Genomic DNA, 15,055 nt, shown 5'->3' on the forward strand with positions numbered 1-15,055 from the left:
AATGGCCGAGAGATACCCAGGCGATGGCGCAACGGCTAACGGCTTCGGCCGCCGACACCTCCAGGAGCTGGAAGCGCGCCTTCTCTACGAGGCCGAGTACCCGGCGCCCCCCGACATGCGCGTACCGGGGGCGTAGAGGCTGAGTGCCGGCGGCGTCCCGGTGCCGCCGGTCCCCGAAGGAGCCACACGGCGGGCGGAGATCGCCCGCGTCCGCTCCTCGCTGACGGAGGAGCAGCGGAACGAGCCGAGGTACGCGCCCGACAGCGAAACGTTGTGGACGTTGTACTTCCAGCGCCGCCACGAGGAGCAGATCGTCTCCGTTAACGGCATCATCCCGCGCGGCCGCCTCAACTCCGAAGGGTGGCGCGAGTGGTGGGGCGTTCCCGGCCGCACACTCGACGCCGTCCTCGACCACATCGAGACCGGCAATGTGCCGCGGCTGGACTACCCGGCGCGCCCCTCGTCAGGTTCCGGCTCGCCGGCCCTACGCCTCGTCAAGCCCGAGCCGGAGGAGACACCGCTCGGCTGTCGCGCGCGGAGCGGCGCCCTCGTCATCAACGAGCCCTCACCTGCGACAGTGCCGACGAGGCGCTCCCTCCGCCTGGTCCGGCCGAAGCCCGAGCCGGACATGCCCCCCGTGAAGCCGGAGCACGCCGGCATGGTGGCCCCCAACGACGAGTCCGCCCTCAAATGGGCGAGGGAGGACTACGTCCGCGAGCAGGTGCGCCGCTAGCGTCGGGCGTAGACTCAGGCCCGTCGCCGCGCCGAGAAGGGTAGCGTTATCGTCATCGACAACGACGACGAGGTCGAGGCCATGCCGTCGAGCGCTGTCGGCGACCCGGGTGAGGGGTGCAGTAGGGACGCCGCGGGCGAGGCGCGCGACGACGACGGTGGCGACTACATCCGCTTCTACAGGCTTCTCGGCATGTAGGCGGCGACGACGGCGGCGGCGGCCGCCGTGGCTAGGCTTTTTATTTCGTTTTTAAGTTAGTTCATGTATGTTTTAAGTTTTTGTACAAATTTGGACGAAAAATAGCCGAGTTAATGCAAAAGTCGCCGAGTTTGAAAAAAAAAGACGAACTTCGCCGAACCCGCGGCGACCGTGGGCGTGTGATTGTGAGCAAACCGAATCCCAGGGACCGAACTAGCGCCGGCTCGCCCCAGGGCGCTCTTTTTCGGCGCCTGGGGGGCCGAGGGCCGAACGGCTGGAGATGCTCTTACGCAAGTCGGACGCGAGTCCCAACAATTTCAAATGGTGTTCCTTGAGCTGGACAAGGTAGACCAACATACGTATGTGCTGAGGCTGGCCGGCATATCCAGTCAACAGTACGTAATGCCAACATAGTGGCTTTGCTTTCTTGACACAAATAGCTAGGGTGAGCTTGAGAAAGGGAGACATCTTTCAGTATAATCACGAGACCAGATCAACCTTGCAGCTTGAACAATGAATAAGACAAACATTCCCTGTCCCCTCTATCAAATGATGGACAAATGACACCGTAGACACTGGGTTCACCCTCAATGTCTCAAAACAAATTGTGGTGTGTCAGACAACATAAACAGTATACTACTCCCTCCGATCCAAAATCTTATTATGGATCGGAGGGAGTATTACTTTGTGCACATTCTACCTCCAACAAAGTTCATACATACTTACATACTAAAAAGTGTTGTTAACACATACAGTACTATTTCCATGGGATATATTTTATCAATTAAAACATCACCACTAATTTACATCAAGGACCGAGGACCTCTAATCTACATACCTTCTTCTTCCCGGTATCTTTTCCGGAAGCCACACCCAATGCCAGGGCTATTTTGATTTCTCCAGATCAGCTTGCTTTGTTTTTCCTTCCCGTGCGTTGCAAATAAAAGTTTCTGCACAAACTCATCCAGATTAACTTTATGCATAAACACTAGCAGCAGTTTTATGGCATCAGAGTCTGTTAGCATATACCTGTCTCGCTCTCTTGTCGATGGGAGTCCATGTTGGATCAATGGACGGCTCCCTCCTGTTTTCATGACTTGCACTTGGTTGCATCTTGAAATCTTTCCTTGCCCTATGGGTATGGGCTTTAGATCCTTCTCTGGCTTTCCCATAACGTTGAATCCCAACAGATGGGCTCCGATCCCTTTCTCTATCCCCTCGGTATCTGAAGGAATCAATAGGTGGAGGACTTAGAATCTTGGAAGCACCATCCATCGTCCTTGAGTTTGACATCATTGCTGGTGTATTACATCTTGATCTCTCCTGACGTGCTCTTCTTTTTTCGTTCATTTGCCTTAGATAATCCATTTCCCAGCCTGAGCCGTGTGAAGTTGCATGAAAGCCAGAATCCCGGTTCAGAAAAGCAAGCGAACTTCCTGGACTCTGAATTATTTCCTCTCTTGGTTCATGATATCTGCTGCCCATATCATTTCTGAAAGGGGTCGAGGCAATATCCCCACCCTTCCACGTGTGATGTGTACCTCCTGGAATGTCCCAGTCACCAGTATCACCATTGATCTCCAATGCAGTTGGAAATACTGGATGACTGTAAGTTCTATTGAATGATGGTTTGCTTGGGGTAAAAGAGTTTTTGATTGGTTCTTTACCCACTGATTCAGGTTGCCAAGAGAAGTCATATGTGTCGACCATACTGCTAGCCCTTCGGTCATAATGCCTCATATCTGTAGTCAAACCATTGCTGAAATGATCACTCATGATCTGATTGCCAATTATTGCATCAATATCGTGCTCTCTTGGTAGACAAGAGCCCCCTTCACCTCCCCTACTCAAACTTCGATCGAACATAAAGACCTCTGGGAGCTGAGGCATTGCATCCTCCACATCGGAGCACCTCCTGAATGTCGGCTGTGAGAATACATTGTTATGTTCTACATGGTTACCAGGCAATCGGTTTAGAGGATCGGGATGGAAGTGATCACTATTTGGTACTGCAAAAGCTTGTGAGGCACACTTTTTCCTTTTCCTTGGAGACTGCAACAATGCACTACAGATGTCTGAATCTACAGATGAGCATTCGGTCATTACAGACTTAGATTCACCTAACTCACCAAATTTGCACAAAGCATTGAACAGAGAAATGCTCTGCGGAGACAACAGGTACTTCCCAACAGCCTGAATACGGCGCTCATGTGACCAGCCGAGGAACTCCACAAGGCTGCCTCCACAAGAAAGAATAATGTATGCAGACAAGGGATTGATTGAAGGGAATTTTGTGAGAAATGATTCAGCCAAGCTTTCTGATTCAGGTATATCTGGAGAAGGAGCTTTATTCAACCTATTCACATTCCTAATGCAACTGAGAATTATCTCATCTGTTGACTTGGGTGTGTGTGAGAAGAATAGCTGCAGGTTCATGCCCAGACTAGCAGCTGCAGCATATAGAGAATCAGATGACTCCATTACAGAAGAAAGGGAGTGAGGTTCGCCTTCAAAGACCTACAAAAGTAGACACAGTGAAACGGTTCAGTTACTGCAGATATAACTCAAAGACAGGTATACCATGATAACTCTATCAGGAAAAAGCAAAAATTTCAGCAGTTCAAACCAATTACCATTATGCAACCACAGAAACAGAAACTAATTGACATCAGAATGTTGGTCGCGATGGTCTCTACAAAATTTGTTATACTAGATGTATCTGTTGGCGCTGTGAATTCATTGCTCTCAAAGATTTTGGTCTCAAACCATACTAAGCAAACTGAAGCACCAAGTATTAGGTCCATGGGAAGATCAACATCTCGTTCCACAACCTGCATTCCTCCTTTCTCCAAAGATAGTATCTGCTGATAAGACGGTCTCCGAGAGAAAATCATATTCTTTCCGTGACTTCCAGTATTTACAACAATCACGGGATTAGATAATCTTCCCGGAATGATGCTGCCAACTTTTACACTTGAAGGCAAGTCAGTAGCAGATAGATTGTCTTGTGGGGCTTTTATCACATTTGCAGATACAGAAGAAGTCGAGCTGCTCTTCGCAAGTGCAGGCACAAAATGTCTTGAATGGAGAACAGTTCTTTTGCTCAACATTTCCTCTATGTGCCGCTCTTCAGCTGCAGGCACAAAATTATGTGCATTGACAATATTCTTTTTCTCCAAATAATCTAGTTTGAGCAGTTGATCATCTGCAGATTTTTTTTTTGTTGAATCAGCAGTGAGATGTTTGCACAGATTTTCCTGCCGTTCTTGCAGTTGAGTAGTTGCTGGTACGAAGTTCAATGAATCAACAATCCGCATCTTGCTCATCTTCTCTTGCAGATCCTTCTTAAGTGCATGCAGAACCGTATCCTGCAAATAATCAGCACGGATTCTTATTTTTTCGTAGGCATTTATGTTTTGATAGGAGATCATTTGCTGCCCCATCAACCATTGGTAGCACCCTAATGAGGGTCTCAGAAACAAAATCTAAAGAATTCAAATGAAATGTACACCACCCACAAGATCCGGCATGTAAAACCAGTGCTCAACGTTGATGAATGAGTTAAGAAACCTATAATTATTTGCATATTACCGGTTGCTTTTTTCTGCAAATTTAAGTGAGATGTGTATGAAGTTCAAAAATAATAATAGCTTGCATTATTGCTTTAATCACCTACCTTCCATTTTGCAGGTGGCCTTTCATATTTAACATGTGCATGGTAAAAACAGTAGTGAGTTCCAAACAGCTTGACCAACATATGGTAAAACCAAAACATCAATAAGTTCCTAATATCATGACCAACATAAGAAAGACCGAACTAATGCAAGTGTGAAGAAGTAATCGACAATCACCAATGTGGCTTTCAACTCCTGGTCTGTAGGGTTGTCCTCAACAAGTGCAACCGAAGGGTCTTCAACATCCACTTTGATACACAGGAAATGTAGTGGTGGAAAACCCTCTAACTTAGGAGCCAGAGACAACAGGGTAGATGATTTATTTGGACCTCCGTATTCCAGTATGATGCCAAACTCGCTGAAAGGGAATGAATCTGGAATGTTCCTTCAAAATTGAGACCAAAAAAAATATTTGCAAGTCACGCTAGAATTATTATGTGTGCAGAAAAAAAAACTACCTACCTAGATATACAAATGAACTCTGCTACAAATTTCCACACCTTAAAAGTTAAGTTCTTTGTCTCTTGTGCATGTCCTGTAATTTATGTGTTATGATATACTTCCTCTGTAAACTAATATAAGAGCGTTTAGATCACTAAAATAGTGATCTAAACGCTCTTATATTAGTTTACAGAGGGAGTACCATATAAAATCTCTACATAAATAGAAAAAGTGAAGGCTCAAAAGTATTTTGGGAGGGAAGTTTAATCATCAATGGGAACAAAAAATGCAAGATGGCTCATTAAGTACCAAAGAATTGATCCTTCTGAAAAATCCAAATCCTTTCAAAAATATACTTATTGAGTTGTAAATTTTAAGATGACAAGTGGATTGCAATACCGCAATGACACAGCTGATTGGATCTTATACTTATATGAATTCCCTTAAGATGGTTTACTCATTCTGTATGCTAAATGGGATAGAACATTTTGGTGCTTGCATGAAATTTTTTCATCAAGGTTAACCAGATTATTTGTTTCTAGAAGTAACTTGGTGTGTAGAACTCAGTAAAACAAGAACTGGAGCAGATAATTGGCATAATTTGTTTATCATCTGTACTTACTTATTATCTAGCAGAACGCAGTCTGATTTTGGTAATCCTCCCAGTACCCAAGGTGGAGGATTTCTCCTGTTCACCGGATCTAAGTAAGATGCAGCAGGGTGTTTTCCTAGCTCAACAAATGTCATCTTCATCGAAGTAAATTTTTTACCCAATGGCAGCCAGAAAGCTCTATCGGCAACTACAAGGATCTTTTGGCTGATACGCATATTAGATCTCAGGATCATCTCAATGTCATGCAATGATGGGTGAGAGTCAATCTGATGCGTCTCAGCTTTCCACAGTGCTTCGCTGATGAAACAATGACTACTTTTTAATCTCTCAGGAATATTTTCAAAGCTTCCAATAAGGTTGTTCATGTACAGATGGGCAGCATGCAAACCAAAGAAACATAGATAATATGCAACCTGTTTTAATCCATAGAGTACAATGAGTTCCATCTTATCTTCGTGTTTACAGTGACTATCAAGGCCATCTGAACCTCCTCCAGTTATCAGTCCAAGAAGTTTCTGCTTTGAAATGCTTAAACCCCCATCTGAGAAAGTATGCCTCAAATATGCACTTTCTTGCAAAGCAGAAGTATAGCTTGTATGGATGTGTTTGATAAGGACTCGAATAGAATCTGAGAGGCTGACAGGATGAATTTCTATGAGCTTGTCAACTTTTGGCCTGCTTGGAAAAGAAACTGCTTCTTCATTTAAAGTAGGGATATCCAAAGTAGAAACATTTTGAGCACTAGTTCCTCTCTTGGTGCCGCTTCTGACATTCAAGTAGAAATTTAGTTCACTGGATTGTGACATTGACTCAAATAAGGAAGTTGCCTTTTCTGAACTCGACTTTTCCAAGTGGCTGTGGCCTCCAGTATCACTTTCTTGTTTGTATTTCTGAGCTGTTTCCACTACAGCAGGTGGATCATGAGGTAGAGGGATAGGAACATAAATATTGTTCTGTTTGTCCTCATCTTGGTGCTTTACACTTTTCCAAAAATACTCGAGAAAATCAAAGCCAAGGGCTGATGTCTGCTGACAACTGACTTGCAGCTCAGAGTTTAACTGGCAGCTTTTTACCTCCTCAACCATGCTGGCATAGGTAGAACAGATCTCCCGGTTGCATGGACCTTCCAATAAAAGATGCCAGTCCAAATAAATTTTGTCGGCTGCAGAGAGAGAATGTGGTTTCAGGGAGTTAAGTATTTCTCCCATGGGGGGGACCATAGACCTCAGTGTCATATCTTCATCAGTTAAAATAGGTGTAGGTAGTGATCTGAATGTATCGTCAACCAGCACCAACTCAGAGCTAACCACTGATTCATAGAAACGTCTTGCTTGATAAAAGTTGTCTTTGAATATTTCATCAGATGTATTCAGCTCAGCTGCATCTGACTGAACAAGCATTCTGAAGACATTCTCTGAAGGAAAATCAGTGATCTGTACTTCTTCTAAAAGAACTGAGCAAGGCAAGTCTGAAAAAGTCCCATCAGGCTTGAGAGGGTATAATGCTGAGTTTCTCTCAAGTAGAACATTATCATTGATCCTCACAAGATCCATTTGTACTGCAGCCTTGACTGTCATTGGTTTATCTGCTTGATAGTCTGCACATGGGACATCTTTGGAAACAAAGGCCAACATGTCCATATCAGTTGATCTCAACAACTCAGTTGAGTTCAACACTGGATGCTGAACTTGTGCTTCACCCAAATGTTCGACAAGGTTATGAAAAATATTGGATACCTCTGCCTTAGTGGGACACTCATTAAGCTCCCAAGAATGCCTACTAACCTCCAGTTGTGGTATTGCTACACCACAATCTAATGCTGCAATCTCTGAGAAGTTACTAGTTCTTCCGGACAAAAGGTCCTCCTCATCATTATGCTTCACAGGAATTTTCTCTACTTGATAAATTGATTCCGCAAGTTCAGTTGGATATCTCAATGTCATCTCGGTGTCAATATCAATGAAATCCTACAATAAATTCAAATAGAAGATGGAACTATGAGCACATTGTATTAACAAATATCATGATGATTTGAGTTAAGAGAACTACAAGGGAAGCAGACCGACAACATACTAATACTAACCACTAATCAGTGGGTGCAAGCAACCTTAACTGGTTTACATAATTGGATATGACTTTATGGTAATGACAGAGATTGCTATATATAGCGTACAGAACAGTGGCGAGATGAATGTAAATTTTTACATCTGAAACCATGCTGGATACATGAGGTACAAGGGAACCCTGCTTCCCGCCATTACATATATAACTGTAACAGTATGCAGTAAAGGAACAGCAGTATCACAACCTTGAAACTCTATGCACAATATTTTGATCTGCCTCTTATAACTAACTGCAGGTCCAAGCACAATGTAGATTCTAAAAAATTAAACTAACTGCTGGAAATTTTGATGAGATGATGTAAAGTACCAAGTGGATTTTCACATCTGGAACATGAAAGGATAAGGTAACACCATCACCCGACTGGTCACCACCAAAGGATGCACCTTCCAAAACCTTAAAAACCGTGAAAACAACATATCTTGAGCCATAATAATGAAACCACAGAAGACATAACCAATATGTATGAAGGAAGCTTACCTGCGGGAGATCGACCTCTGCAACCTCAAATATGTGCTCCTTCAGCAGTTCCCATCTCTAACATCACCAAAAGCAGAAATCACACACTGGTCTCCTACCAAACAGTCACAACACAACTGAACAACACAGGAACAAACTGCAATCACCTTTGTATCAGTGGAGGTCCCCGATCTATCTGACATGGATATGGATCCGTCTCCCTCCCCTTCCTTCTCGCGGCTAATCTCGTCCAATCCCTTCAATAAACACAAAAATTGTTAACAGATGTTACATGAAACAAGGGGGGAAACCACAAATGCAGGGTATACAAGCATTAAAGCTTCACTTACATCAGGAATTTTCAATGCAACAGACTCCCTCGAGCTAAAACCCTTGCTATACACGCCCCTGTCGTACAGGAAATCATCCAATCCCTGCGTGAAGCATCCATTCCAGGCCGTTGCAATTCAGAAATGCCGCACAAATTGCCTCACGAATAACCAAATTAACCAAAGCAATACGAAGCGCCCTCAACCCGAGCTACTTAGATTAAACCAACACGAGTAGAGAACGCGAACCACCGCAGGAAAGCCGACTCACCTCGTAGGCGGCGGGGGTAGTCGGCACAGGCAGGGGCTGCGGAATGACGGCCGCGAGGAACTCGGATAGCGCGGAGGATATGGGGAGAGAGTCGAGACCGTCGCCGGAGATGCTGACTGCAGGGAGGTCGGCCGCGGCGGGGAAAGGGAGGGGAAACGGGAAACGCGGGTCGGGAGGAAGGGAGGGGACGGGAAGAGGAGGGAAGCGCAGGGACGCTAGGGCTAGGTCCGAGCAGGAGGCCGCCGGCGCCGGAGAGAAGTAGTCCGCGGCGAGGAAGCGAGTCCGCATTGGGAGGCGGGGAACGAAGTGGGAGGAAGGAGGAAGGCGAGTGATTTGGTTTGAAATGTCGAGACGTTTGAAATTGAATCTCGCTGTGTCGTCGAGATGTTGCCGTGCTCTGGCCTTGGGCAGCTCGGTTTTGATTGCTTTCGACGGTGCCTCATCACCGTCAGGGAGATGGTCTAAAAAACACGCACGATACCTGTACTTTTCGTGCAAATTCACCTTTTTTTAGAGGAAAGACATACGCTCGACTTCATAGATAAAGCCATCAGACAGAGTCACAACATAGTCACCCAAACGGCCGTCCGAACACAGCAAGATAAAGAGTGCAAATACATGGCAACCAGCCAGATAAGGCACGCAGGCCAGTAGAAATTCCCACATTATCCGAAACTAAGCCATCCTCCTAGAAAGCCGCAGCAAGGAAGACGCCGTAGATCTCATCATAGATAGCATGTCGTCGAAGGTCTCTAGGTCCTCTCCCTTAGTCAATGATCTCCATTGCTGCAAAAAGATATTGACTTTAAATAAGCAACTGACAAGGTTAGCCGGGAAAGTATGCTCAATAATGAACTTGTTTCTCATAGTCCAGAGCGCCCAACAGATCGCAGCCCAGCCCACCCAGAACACCCTTTTAGATCGCCCTGCTAAGGTGTTAACATAAAGCCTTAAGATCTCAAAGGAGGAGGGATATCAATTAACATGAAGTCAGAGTCTGATACAGCTCCAAAAAATTTAGCCAATGAGCAGTGAAAAAATATATGCTCGGTGTTTTCAATAGCTCCACAAAGAGCGCATCTGTCAGATCCCGGCCCGTTCCTCTTTTTGATTTGGTCAGCCGCAGGAAGTTTACACCGGAAAGCTTGCCAGAGAAAAAAAAATATCTTAGGAGGAATACGGGCAAGCCAAATGTCCTTGAATTTAGCAGTACTGGCACCCGAGATAAGTTTGGAGTAGGCTGATTTCACTGAAAAGCGCCCAGAAGCAAAGTGAGGCCAGCTAACCGAGTCCTCTTCCTCCGAGAGCAAGGGGAAGCAGGCAATAAGATGTTGCCAGTCTTCCAACTCCATAGGAGAGAGAGAGCGTCGGAAGTCAAGAACCCAGCCCTGAGCCGAGAGCTCGAAGATAGAGATCTTGGGATCAGAGCAATAAGAAAACAGGGATGGGTAAGCCACCGCTAGAGTGGAATCCCCTACCCACCAATCTAACAAAAAACGAGTAGACTTACCATTCCGAACTAAAAATTTGACTAGGGAACGGAAAATAGGCCGAACTTTAACAAGCTGGCGCCGGAACTGAGAGCCACCCGAAGAAGAGGCGAACATAGGACTCGAGGAGGGGAAATACTTAGCTTTGAGAAGAGAAAGCCATAGGGGGCACTCCTCGAGGGACATAATCTTCCACCACCATTTAATCATGAGGAAATTGTTCATAACCATAGTATTAATTATACCTAAACCCTCCATGCACTTAGGCCTGCAGATCAAATCTCACTTGATCATTCTGTATTTGCGCTTATTGTCAGTGGAATTCCAATAAAAGGCACCCCTATGCTTATCGAAACCGGCATGAATCCCTCCAGACAGGAGATAGAAGCCCATTAGAAACATTGGAAGGGAGGAGAGGCACACATTAGTAAGGGCAACCTTGCCCGCCTGGGAATTATACTGACCTCTCCACGACATAACTCTATTACCAACCTTAGTCACTGCCGGAGCGAAATCTTTTGCCAAAAGTTTGAGAGGGGAAATTGGTAAGCCTAAATATTTGAGAGGGTAAGATCCTAGAGAGCAGTTCAGGAGGTGTGCCACTCTCTGTGCTTCCACATCATGTACCCCAGTTACAATCACTTCACTCTTAGAGAAATTAATTTTAAGCCCCGAAAGCACTTCGAAACATAAGAGTATAAACTTCAGGTTCGTGAGGCAGGCCTCATTCAATTCCACCATAATAATGGTATCGTCCGCATATTGAAGGTGAGTAATGCCATTGGGGATAAGGTGGGAGCTAACAGGCAAAATGTGGCCGGCATCAGCCGCCCGAGAAAGGATATGGGACAGGGCATCCGCAATGAAGTTAAAAAGCAGAGGGGACGTCGGATCTCCTTGCCTTAGGCCCCTACCATTAGCAAAGAAGTTACTAGTCTGACCATTAACCACCACCGCCGTGTGCCCACCCGTAACTAGCTGCATAAAACGATGGACCACCGCACCCTCGAAACCCTTAGTAAGAAGAACCTGACGAAGGAAATTCCAGCTCACCGAATCGTAGGCCTTTTCAAAGTCAAGTTTAAGAACTACAACCCGAGTGCCCTTGGTCCGCAAGTCATGAACAATCTCATGCAAGCAAAGAACCCCGTCCAGTATGAATCTCCCCTTTATAAAAGCGGACTGGGAAGGGCTAATGACACGATGAGCGATCAGAGAAACCCTAGTGGCCAAACCCTTAGCCGGAATCTTCGCGAAGTTATTGATTAGAGCAATGGGCCTAAATTGGGAGATCAAGTCAGCTCCTTTGATCTTAGGGATGAGAGTAAGCACCGCGTAATTCAGTCTAGAAATGTCAACGGTTCCCAGCCAAAAACCTTGAATAATAGCCAAGATGAGGCCTTTTAACTGAGGCCAGAATTGTCTAAAGAAGGGGATGGAAAAACCATCGGGCCCAAAGGCCGCATTGGGATTGGCAAATCGAATCGCATCGAAAATCTCTTTTTCAGACGGGTGAATCAACAGACTTTCATTTTCATCGCTCGAGACCTGTTCGAGGGACGACCAGAAGGACGGCACCAACCTAAACCCCAAGTCTGGTTTAGCAGAAAGGAGGGTAGAGTAGAAGTTAACCACATGCCGCATGATCACCGATTGATCCGAGATCCTGACGCCCTCAACCAGGAGACTGTCGATCAGGCATCTCCTCCATCTGCCATTTGCGATGGCAAAGAAGTAGGCCGTGGGTGTGACGCCCCCGATTCAATCGTACACTAATCATGCACGCAAATGTGTACGATCAAGATCAGGGACTCACGGGAAGATATCACAACACAACTCTAAAACATAAATAAGTCATACAAGCATCATAATACAAGTCAAGGGCCTCGAGGGCTCGAATACAAGTGCTCGATCATAGACGAGTCAGCGGAAGCAACAATATCTGAGTACAGACATAAGTTAAACAAGTTTGCCTTAAGAAGGCTAGCACAAACTGGGATACAGATCGAAAGAGGCGCAGGCCTCCTGCCTGGGATCCTCCTAAACTACTCCTGGTCGTCGTCAGCGGGCTGCACGCAGTAGTAGGCACCTCCGGGGTAGTAGTCGTCTGGCTCCAGGGCTCCAGCATCTGGTTGAGACAACCAGAAAGAAAGGAAAAGGGGAAAAAGGGGGGAGAAAGCAACCGTGAGTACTCATCCAAAGTACTCGCAAGCAAGGAACTACACTACATATGCATGGGTATATGTGTAAGGAGGCCATATCAGTGGACTGAACTGCAGAATGCCAGAATAAGAGGGGGATAGCTAATCCTGTCGAAGACTACGCTTCTGGCAGGCTCCGTCTTGCATCAAGTAGAAGCGAGTAGATTGAAGTCCTCCAAGTAGCATCTCCAAGTAGCATCTCCAGTAGCATCGCATAGCATAATCCTACCCGGCGATCCTCCCCTCGTCGCCCTGTGGAAAAGCGATCACCGGGTTGTCTATGGAACTTGGAAGGGTGTGTTTTATTAAGTATCCGGTTCTAGTTGTCATAAGGTCAAGGTACAACTCCAAGTCGTCTTGTTACCGAAGATCACGGCTATTCGAATAGATTAACTTCCCTGCAGGGGTGCACCACATTCCCCAACACGCTTGATCCCATTTGGCCGGACACACTTTCCTGGGTCATGCCCGGCCGCGGCAGATCAACACGTCGCAACCCCACCTAGGCACAACAGAGAGGCCAGCACGCCGGTCTAAACCTAAGCGCGCAGGGGTCTGGGCCCATCGCCCTGAGCACACCTGCACGTTGCGTGGGCGGCCGAAAGCAGACCTAGCCTAGTGGCGTTCCAGTCCAATTCAGCGCGCGCCGCTCCGTCGCTGACGCCTGAAGTGCTTCGGCTGATACCACGACGCCGGGATACCCATAACTACTCCCGCGTAGATGGTTAGTGCGTATAGGCTCGTAGCCGACTCAGATCAAATACCAAGATCTCGTTAAGCGTGTTAAGTATCCGCGAACGCCGAACAGGGCCAGACCCACCTGTCTCCTAGGTGGTCTCAACCTGCCCTGCCGCTCCGCCACAAAGTAACAGTCGGGGGCCGTCGGGAACCCAGGCCCACCTCTACCGGGATGGAACCACCTGCCCCTTCAGCCCCCATCTCCAAAAGTATCACCAGTAATGTAACAGTGTAAAATATATAGTATATGCCCGTGATCACCTCCCGAAGTGATCACAGCCCAGTAGTATAGCATGGCAGACGGACAAGAGTGTAGGGTCACTGATGGAACACTAGCATCCTATACTAAGCATTTAGGATTGCGGGTAAGGTATCAATGACTGTAGCAGCAATGACAGGCTATGCATCAGAATAGGATTAACGGAAAGCAGTAACATGCTACACTACTCTAATGCAAGCAGTATAGAAGAGAATAGGCGATATCTGGTGATCAGGGGGGGGGGGCTTGCCTGGTTGCTCCGGCAAGAGAGAGGGGTCGTCAACTCCGTAGTCGAACTGGTCAGCAGCAGCGTCGGTCTCGTAGTCTACCGGAGAGAAGAGGGGGAAGAAATAATGAATACAGAGCAAACAAAGCATCACAAAATATAACAAGGCAATACGCGGTGTTCGGTGTGCCCTAACGCGGTAGTAGGTGATACCGGTGAAGGGGGGAAAACATCCGGGAAAGTATTCCCGGGGTTCCGTGTTTCCGGGCAGAGGAGCCGGAGGGGGAAAGTTGCGAGTTCGATAGGTTAGGGGTGTGTGGCGGACGAACGGACTGCGTATCCGGATTCGTCTCGTCGTTCTGAGCAACTTTCATGTAGAAAGTATTTTCATCAGAGCTACAGTTTATTTTCTATTAATTTTAAAAGATTTAAATCATTTTCAGGATTTATTTAATTATTTTAATGCAACATTATCCAGAATAGTGCACGCTGACGTCATCATGACGTCAGCAGTCAACAGGGAGTTGACTGGGTCAATCTGATGTGTGGGTCCCACATGTCATTGACTGATTAGTCTAGTTAGGGTTTAATTAAACTATCTACGTAATTAGATTAATTAAACATGATTAATTAACTTTATTAATTCATTAACTATTTTAGTTATTAATTAATTAATTGTTAATTAATTAATTATTTATATATTTATTTTTATTATACATATTTTTTTTTAATTCCTTTTTTTAAACCGTTCTGGGGCGGGGGCCCCACATGTCTGTGGCCCATAGGGGCCCTTAGCGGGCACGGGCGCTGCAGGTAACAGGCGCGGGCGTGGTGGCCGGCCCCCAACAAGGCGCCCGAGGGGGGCGCCGGCGAGGCGCAGAGCGGGTCGAGGCTGGCGGGGCGCCACCAACGACCGCACAAGCGGCAGCAGGGCGTAGGGGGCCCAGGGTGGCATGTAACGAGGAGGACAAGGCACGGGGAGGCAGTCGTGGGTTCAGGGGAGGGGGAGCAGCAGGGGAGGCCGATGGCCACGGCGAACTAGGCAGGGCACGGGGTCTTCGAGCGGTGCAGTGGGGCGAGGCCACCATGGTGACGGTGCACGCGCAGCCCGACTGGTCCCCGACGCCGGCTGGGACGGAGGAGGGCGCCGGCCAAATGCTCGCGGGGGCGCGCGCGGGGTAGCGCGGGGGAGACAGAGAGGAGGGAGGTGCGGTGCTCACTGCGGGGAGTAGGGCCCGGGGCAGTGGGGGTCGAGGAGGAGTCGGGGATGACCGGGCGACGGGGAAGAGGCGCGTGGAGCTC

General features: G+C 47.1%; 1 protein-coding gene across 1 annotated transcript; it reads right to left on the reverse strand.

The window, feature by feature from the left end:
* Positions 1–1,542: 1,542 nt before the first annotated feature.
* Positions 1,543–9,178, reverse strand: LOC119325056 (protein SHORTAGE IN CHIASMATA 1 homolog). The gene is made up of 10 exons (XM_037598810.1): positions 8,840–9,178; positions 8,590–8,673; positions 8,407–8,496; positions 8,261–8,317; positions 8,090–8,176; positions 5,669–7,626; positions 4,783–4,990; positions 3,565–4,299; positions 1,961–3,448; positions 1,543–1,881 (listed from the first exon to the last, which is right to left on the reverse strand). The coding sequence occupies exons 1-10, from the start codon at positions 9,125–9,127 to the stop codon at positions 1,762–1,764; spliced, it is 5,115 nt and encodes a 1,704-aa protein (XP_037454707.1). The 5' UTR covers positions 9,128–9,178; the 3' UTR covers positions 1,543–1,761.
* Positions 9,179–15,055: the final 5,877 nt, after the last annotated feature.

This window comes from Triticum dicoccoides, chromosome 6B (assembly GCF_002162155.2).
Source record: "Triticum dicoccoides isolate Atlit2015 ecotype Zavitan chromosome 6B, WEW_v2.0, whole genome shotgun sequence".
NCBI classification, from domain to species: Eukaryota; Viridiplantae; Streptophyta; class Magnoliopsida; order Poales; family Poaceae; genus Triticum; species Triticum dicoccoides.

Excerpts from the sequence above, each read along its gene's own strand:
- LOC119325056 (XM_037598810.1), bottom strand. The coding sequence starts at position 9,127 with ATGCGGACTCGCTTCCTCGCCGCGGACTACTTCTCTCCGGCGCCGGCG. Across the intron at positions 8,318-8,406 it reads GGACCTCCACTGATACAAAG|AGATGGGAACTGCTGAAGGA; the intron begins GTGATTGCAGTT and ends TGGTGATGTTAG. Across the intron at positions 4,300-4,782 it reads AGGAGTTGAAAGCCACATTG|GATACGGTTCTGCATGCACT; the intron begins GTGATTGTCGAT and ends GATTATTTGCAG.